The sequence below is a fragment of the Chionomys nivalis genome, chromosome 3, assembly GCF_950005125.1.
Source record: "Chionomys nivalis chromosome 3, mChiNiv1.1, whole genome shotgun sequence".
In the NCBI taxonomy this organism is placed as follows: Eukaryota; Metazoa; Chordata; class Mammalia; order Rodentia; family Cricetidae; genus Chionomys; species Chionomys nivalis.
In genome coordinates, this window is record NC_080088.1 from 121,668,480 (window position 1) to 121,676,634 (window position 8,155).

The window sequence follows — 8,155 nt, forward strand, 5'->3', positions numbered from 1 at the left end:
CTATATTTCTTAATTATACATTACACTTTTAAATGAACTGCACACACAGTACTTTAATCAAGAGCAGAAATATCCATATAACAAAATTGATCTAAAATTTGTATCAGTAGACCAAGATCTGTACCAATGCAAAGTATTGATCTCTATATCATATTCCCCTTTAAATGTAAACAAACATGTATAAACAATCATTTAGGAAATTTGGGCATAGTTCTCTACAAACTGCTTCTTGCTTTTTGTTGGGAAAAGTATTTTCTTTTCAGAGGTTCACAGAGACCTTTGGGGGAGGGGTTCTTGATCCATCAAACCATATTATCCTGGAAGGAATCCGTAGGTTCTCACCTTCTGTGGAAACAAAAGCAGAACCTCTTTTCCATAGCAGCAAATCCTTAGACCCAAATTCTGAAGTCAAGATACCTTTACAATATGTATGTTGGTTTAGCTTAGCAGCCTGAACAATGAAATACCTCTCTGTACTTAGCTCCTTCACAGTCAAAAAATTCAAAGAAAACACAATAATATACATAATCCAGACTCTTAGTGAATTTTCCATTTTTACATGGATGCAGAACTCAGACATCTGAGCCAGTCCTCCTATCAGAGATTTCTCAGGGGTCTTCCTTGATCAAACCTGATTTTTCTTAAGCAGAATGAATCCACAGTCCCTCATTTCCTGTGGAAACAAAAGCAAAACCTCTTCTCCAAAGTAACATATCTTTGGACTTAAATTTTAAAGTCAGAGCATTTTAAAAAAAAATATATATATATATATATTGGATTAATCCAACAGCATTTATAATCAAATGTCTTTTAGCAGCTTTTGCTCCTTCCTCAGTCACCAGACAATTTTTTAAATTTATTTATTTATTATGTATACAGTATTCTCAGTATTCTGTCTGCATGCATGCCTGCAGGCCAGAAAAGGGCACCAGATCTCATTACAGATGGTTGTGAGCCACCATGTGGTTGCTGGGAATTGAACTCAGGACCCCTGGGAGAGCAGGCAGTGCTCTTAATCACTGAGCTATCTCTCCAGCCCCTCATCAGACAATTTATAGACAACACAATAACATACAGTATCCAGACTCTCTCTGTATTTTTCATCTTTATGTGGCTTTATTTTAATCTCTATTTCTTTTATTTTTATTTTTAATTTTTGGCTTTTTGAGACAGAGTTTCTCTGTGTATCTTTGGCTGTCCTAGAATTCACTCTGTAGACCAGGTTGGCCTTGAACTCAGAGATTTGCCTGCCTCTGCCTCACAAGTGTTGGAATTAAAGGTGTGTGCCACAACACCCAATGACTCTTTTTTTTTTCTTTTAAGGACTTTATCCTTTTTTTCCTCCCAAGCCTACACATATTTTTAAATATACAGTAAACCATTTAGAGGTTTTCTTCATCTTTCTATATTTACTGTATATCTCTTTTTTCTGACCACATGAGTCTTTAATTTGCTAAGCAGTATGGCTAGGATTAAAGCCGTGGCTTTGACAGCTGGATCTAGCCCATTTCTTAGCTTTTTTCTGAGAGTCTAGCCTTGTGGCAGAGGTACTGGCTGGAGCCATGTTTATTGGGTTTCAAGGTGCCTGTCACCACCAATATGCAGTCAGCTTTTCATCAACACCATTTAAGTGTTTTGTGGCAGGACCTCTTAAAAGAGCTGCAAGGTTTTACAGCTAAAGCTGAGTCAGGAAGCCTCTCTTAAACGAGAGCTCTTGCCTCTAGCAAGCAGAGGCCACCTGAGAAAGTGCTGCTATCCAGAAGCAGTGCTTAATTCTATTCTTTTCTATCTAGAATAACTTCCCAAGCTCTCTCAGGCTTTTAAGTGGATTTGGTCAGCCCCACGTTGTGTTGGACCCTAGAGTCCAATCACCAAGGAGGAGTCGCCCCCAAGAGACCATCTCTCACACCACAGCTAATATAAAAGCATGAGGATTTTTATTAATTCTGTCATGACAGAGTCTTCCAGCATTTGGGAGGCCGGTACAGGCTATTTTTAAAGGAAAAGCAACAGAAAGAAGGGTTTGTCTGGGGGTTGTTCTTTAACTATTATGATTGGCTTATTCAAAAGGGCTATTACCAATAATTGGCTGGAAAGTGGTTGCCAGATCGGATAAGGTAAGGGAAAACATCTGAGGGTCACTTTGCCCCTTTCCCCAGGGCCTGAGTCAAAACATCAGTAACTGAGTCAACACCTAAGGGTTATCTTGCCCCTATTCAATAACTGAGTTCTATTTGGAGAACATTCACAAGGACTCAGGGAGATGATGGAGTGTTCCCAACATTTCAGTACATGTGTGGGCAATTGTTAGGTCCTTGGTTCCCAGGGGGGAAGTGGAGAGCATTTCTGCTGAGACTGAGAGGGCTCAGAATTGTCAGAAATGACTTCAGAATTGTCTTAAAGTTCTACAGTTGGCATGGCATTCTGTTGACTGAGGTCTTTCTTTCCTGCCTGGTTCCAGCAGTTGTTAAGTCCCAAAGAAATCACACAGAGGTCTACATTAATTATAAAGTGATTAGCCTAGTAACTCAGGCTTCTTATTAACTCTTATAACTTATGTTAGCCCATAATACTTGTTTGTGTTAGCCATGTGACTTGGTACCTTTTTTGGCGAGGCAGTCACATCTTGCTTGCAGACTGATGAATTAACCCATTTCTATTAATCTGTGTTTCGCCACGTAGCTGTGGCTTACTGGCAAGGTTCTGGTGCATATGTCTCTGGCAGCAGCTACATAGCTTCTCCCTGATTCCACCTACTCTCTATATCTTTTCCAGCCTGGCTATATTCTTTTAAGCCATTGGCCAAAAGCAGCTTCTTTATTCATTAACCAATGGTATACAGAGGGGAGTCCCACAGTGTGTGTGTACGTGTGTCATGTCCTCTTTCAGACCAGGTTGCAGTCACTGGTCACACTGACATAACTATCATTTATTCTTAGCCTAGCGAACACCTGCTTACCAAAAAATAGCTGACCACTATAAACAAGATGACCGTGGGGTTTTACACACTGCGAGGAGAGCCTTTGATGCTATCCAGGTTTCTTTTAGAGAGACTCCATTGTTGCCCTGGCCAGGGAGTGAATGCACAGACAGGTGGTTGTGCTCTCAGCCGCCTCCTCTGCTTGCTTGACTTTGAAGTTGGTGCTTGGGGCAGTTGTGTGGACCAGTAACATTTTTGCCCTGACCCTGACCTGCTTTCTGGGCCCAGAATAGAGGCAGAGGAGCCTTCTAAAGGATGTGTTAGAAAACTCTAAGTAGGAAGGACTTATCTTGGTGGGGAAGCAACTGTTTTATATTTGAGGCAAATGTTTTTGGAGAAAGCAGTGGTCAGCTACTGAAGCTAGATTCCCTTGAATTCTGAGGTGGTAAGGGGTTTTACCCTGTTAGACAAAACGTTTCTTGTCTCTGCTTTTTGTAGGGTGACAGTAGTATCCGCTATTTTGAAATCACGGACGAATCCCCGTATGTCCACTACCTCAACACATTCAGCAGCAAGGAACCTCAACGAGGGATGGGCTACATGTCTAAGCGGGGACTTGATGTCAACAAATGTGAGATTGCTAGGTAAAGAATTGAACCCAAAGTGTCCAGTGTTCATGACAGAACAGACCAACTCCAAGGCTACCTTGGGTGTATTTGGGGCTGATTGTAGCATGTGACCTTATGACTTGCAATGGAGCAAAGCAGTTATACCACTCTGTCCCGTGTTTCACTTCCTTCGTTCTGAGTTGTGGGTAGTGTTTTCCTGATGGGCAAGTGGGTAAGAGCCTTGTGCCTTCATCTCCCAAGTGCTAGGGTTCCAGACCTACAGCATCATGTTTGACTTCTTTTTCTTTTTTAAAAGTTACAGTATGCTGGGTGGTGGTGGTTCACACTTTTAATCCCAGCACTTAGGAGGCAGAATCAAGTGGTTCTCTGAATTTGAGGCCAGCCTGGTCTACAGAGCAAGTTCCAGGGTGGCCAGGGCTACATAGAGAAACTCTGACCTTTTGAGTGTAAATTAAATGTAGATCTCCAGGACCTATGTTAATGCACTATGTTGCACACCTGTAATCCCAGTGATAATGAGATGGAAGGTGGAGGAAACAGATCCCTGGAAGCTCTAGAGTCAGTGTTCCAGGCCTCAAATGAAAGGTGGAAGGCAGGGCTGGCAGAATTTCTTAGTGGGTAAAGACACTGGCCACATGGACCTGATAGCCAGAGTGTGTGAGCCTTAGAACCCTGTAAAAGTGGAAGAAGGGAACTGACTCCATAGTTGTCCTCTGACCTGCACATGTGTGCTGTGGCATGTACACCTATATGCTAACACACACAGAAATAATAATGAATTATAAAAGTTATAAGAAAGTGGAAAAAGAGCCTGCAGACCAACACCAGCAGTTGTCCCCTGAGTGCCACACATGTGCCATGTGTGCAGAACCAGAAGACACACACATGAAAACCCAAAGAAAGAAGTGCTGTTGATGTGTTGCATGTTCAGTGCTCGTGTCTGGGAACACAGTCACTGTGGCGCGGCACTTCATCTTTCACAGACCTCTCACACTCGCCGTCTCCAGCTGCAGGGATGACCTCAGTCTGTCCCCCTCTGTAACGGGAGCACAAAGCCATGCGGGGGTCTGGAACAGCGGATGAGGTAGTCAGTGACGTGTGTTCGCATCCCATGGACACTGCGGAAAGTAGTCTTGAGCTGTCCACCCTCTGCAACTTTGTTTTTATTTCTCTTCTGAAGGTTCTTCAAGCTTCATGAGAGAAAGTGTGAACCTATCATCATGACTGTCCCCAGGAAGGTGAGTGTCCAGGTGTTTGCCCTCTGTGTGTGTCTGTATGCCATCTGCATGCCTGCCTGCCGCTCAAGGAGTTCAGAAGGTAGTGTCAGCTCCCCTGGAACGTTGAGTGCCACACGGGTGCTGGCAGTCAGACCTAGGTCCTCTGCAAGAACAGCAAATGCTGTAAGCCCTGAGCCGCCCTTCATGACCATAGAGCGTTTCTTTACAACTCTCGGGTCACACTCTAGCCTGGAAGCAGGAGTTGATACAGTAGCCATGGAGGAGCACTGCTTGCTGGTTTGCTCTCCTGACTTGCTCGGTCTGCTTTATTACAGCACTCAGTACCACCTGCCCAGGGGTGGCTCCATTCACAGTGAATTGTGCCCCCCCGTTAATCATCAATCAAGGAAATGCACTATAGGCTTGTCCACAAGGCAGTCTATGGCATTTTCTCAGTTGAGGTTCCCTCTTTCAAAATGACATAAAACTAGCCAGTCTACCATCTCTCCACGTACCCAGTTTTTAAGTAACTTATATTTAAAAAAAAAAAAAACTCAGATCATTGTGATGGCACATGCTTGTAATCCTGCTATCCAAATCATAGGAGAATAAGTAAAGAGTGGGGACATAACAGCTTGAGGTAGAACACCTGCCCTGCGTGCATGCGCACAGGACTTAGTCTTCAGCACTGCAGGAAGATGAACAGCTCGGGAAAGCCCCAGCCTTTCTCGCTTACCAAATGTTGCCCAAATATCTTCTGTAGTCTGACCTCTTCCAAGATGACCTGTACCCTGACACAGCGGGGCCGGAAGCTGCGCTGGAAGCAGAGGAGTGGTTTGAGGGGAAGAATGCAGACCCGATTCTCATCTCCTTGAAGCATGGGTACATTCCAGGCAAGAACAGGGATCTCAAGGTGGTCAAGAAGAACATTCTGGACAGCAAGCCAGCTGCAAATAAGAAGTGCGATCTCATCAGTGCTCCCAAGAAGACCACAGACACAACCAGTGTGGTAAGGAGTGTGTACTTGGGGCTGGACTTGGCGTGTCCTGTGGAAAGCTCCGTGGTGCGGAGCGGTGTCCAGTGACTAGGTGACTGGTTTCTTGGCTAGCCAGCACTGGCTTTGTATTGCCTACTGTGCCGTCTGAGAGTGGACAGGACCTCTGCAGGGTTTTCTTCATCCCTTTCTCCACTAAAGCATCACGGGGTTCAGGGTTGCAGGAGCCAAGAAGTGAGTGTTCCATGAGAAGGACATGGTACCCGTGGGTACTGCATAGTGCTGCAGTGACTCTGGGGTAGCAATGAGGACGACCTTGGCTAGAGCCGTAGGGTTTGGGGGCAGCCCAACCTACCACCAGAGGGCACTGCCACCACAGGAACGGGGAGGAGCGAAGGAAACCGTGTGGACTAGAGTGCCTGAAGAAGCTAGTGCTTTGGGCCTTGACCAAGAAGTCTGGACTTGGTGCCCTAAGGTTTCCACTGAATAAACTCAAGTGAGAGAAAATAGGGCTTCCTCAGAAGACCTAGCAGGGGGGAGCCCTCTATGGCTGAAGGAGTCTCCCAGAACAAATGGCTGCTCCTAACAACCAGAGGCGTGAGTGGACTGTAGGGCTTTGCCCAGCTAGGTGTGCAGGTGAGGACTGGGAGCCTCACTGAGCACTGCATTTTCCTTGTGAACTCCTCTGTCTCAGGAGTGTCCACGTGTCTCGGAAAGACCTGGTGTCCTAGCTGTTCCCAGAGTAGGAATGTTGAGCTAAGTTTCTCCGTTCTGCCCTATTAGACTTCATTAATGCTGTTGGTCATCTTTTTCTGTTTGTTTTCTTAGCAAAACGAAGCCAAATTGGATGAGATTTTAAAAGAGATCAAATCCATAAAAGACACAATCTGCAATCAAGACGAGCGCATTTCGAAGTTAGAGCAGCAGCTGGCAAAGATGGTGGTCTGAGGCCTGCCCACCTCCACAGTTGGCAGCTGCTCATTGGTGTGCTCCGAGGGAGGGCAGAAAGGGAGGCACTGCCATTTGGAGACATTCCATTTCAAATCTGTCAGCCAGCGATAGGCCACATTCCAGTAAGAACTCAATTCCTCTCCCAAATTTGCAAAAAAAAAAAAAAAAAAAAAAAAAAAAATGAAAGCTGAGCTTTTTATCAGGAAGCTTTTTAGTGTTTGACAGGCCCAGTGACATTGAACTTTACTACATTTAAATGCCAGATATTCTGAATTTTAGAAAGCCCACCCGACCCAGTGTCCTGCCCACACACCTTTTAAGTGGGGCCAACACCACCTTTGCTCTGTGTATTTCTCCTTTTTTAATGTTGCCAAAACCAAAAGTAGCTTTTTTCTTTGTACTTTGCTACTTTACAGTGTTTGTGTGGTTGGTTCTTTTGGTTTTTTTCCCTTCTTTATTTGAAAGGGACAGCACTGTGTATGTTTATAAACAAAATGAAGATGAGAAGATTATTTTGTATAAAGTGTCACGGGAACAATCAGCGTAGCCACACAGTGCTGGCTCACTTGCAGCACAAACCCAGTCATCTAATGACTGTCCAGCAGGGAGACTTGAGAAATCACATGGACCAACACACCACCCTTCACTCCGTTGAGTCTTCGATCAAACAGCTCTTGTCCTCTCTCTCCTAGGAGTGGGTGGTTGTACAGATGGAATTTAGCTTCTTGATGTTTCACATGATTATGATCTAACCCAAACTAGCATGTGTTTCTGCAGCTTTGTTCTACGCAGGCTCTGCTGCTTCCGTCCCCTCCAGCATTGTGGTTCCATTTCGGACCATATTGGACAAGGGTGCCCAAGACAAGAGGATGCACGTGTATTGAGGTGTTCTTGTCCAGTGAAGCAGCTTGCCTTGGCCCTTGGGCATGGTGTAGGGCTTGAACCCAGGAGCTGTGAGTGGAGCCTCTGCCTGGTGGTTGTGTTTCCCACATCTTCTGTGTCCCACCCCCACCTCACTCTGATGCCTCCTGTCCCTGGAGCCCAACCACTTCTGTCTGCCCACTGCTTGTCAGGCCTGATCAGTGTGCAGGATATGACCTGAGGGCTCTTAGACATTGTCACTGAGGGAAAAGTCCAGAAGAAAGTAGAAAGGGGGTTGTAGAGATAGGCTGTAGCTCACCATGGGCAGGCACTGTCCTCAGTGCCACACAAATCAGGCTCCTGTTCCCCAGCACTGACCACAACTGTGAAGCACTGCGTTCCCTGGACCTACAGAGGACAGGCTGAGCCTTACTTGCCTCCTGGGGCAGCTGGAACTTAGCTCCTGGTATTGCATGTTTGTGAAAGCAGTTGATCAGATAGTGTCAGGGGATCATAGAAGGCAGGCCTTGGCATGTGTCCATGCTGGTGTGGGCACAGTGCTGGCTGCAAGCAAATCCACAGG

General features: G+C 45.5%; 1 protein-coding gene across 2 annotated transcripts in view; it reads left to right on the plus strand.

Moving 5' to 3' along the window:
- Positions 1–6,728, plus strand: part of Coro1c (coronin 1C) — a 75,620-nt gene extending 68,892 nt beyond the window's left edge. For both annotated transcript variants that reach the window (XM_057764258.1, XM_057764257.1), the window contains exons 8-11: positions 3,419–3,564; positions 4,730–4,787; positions 5,530–5,775; positions 6,589–6,728. In XM_057764258.1, the coding sequence (XP_057620241.1) occupies positions 3,419–3,564; positions 4,730–4,787; positions 5,530–5,775; positions 6,589–6,708 (570 nt within the window). In that variant the 3' untranslated portion in view covers positions 6,709–6,728. The remainder of the gene's footprint in view (positions 1–3,418; positions 3,565–4,729; positions 4,788–5,529; positions 5,776–6,588) is intronic.
- Positions 6,729–8,155: the final 1,427 nt, after the last annotated feature.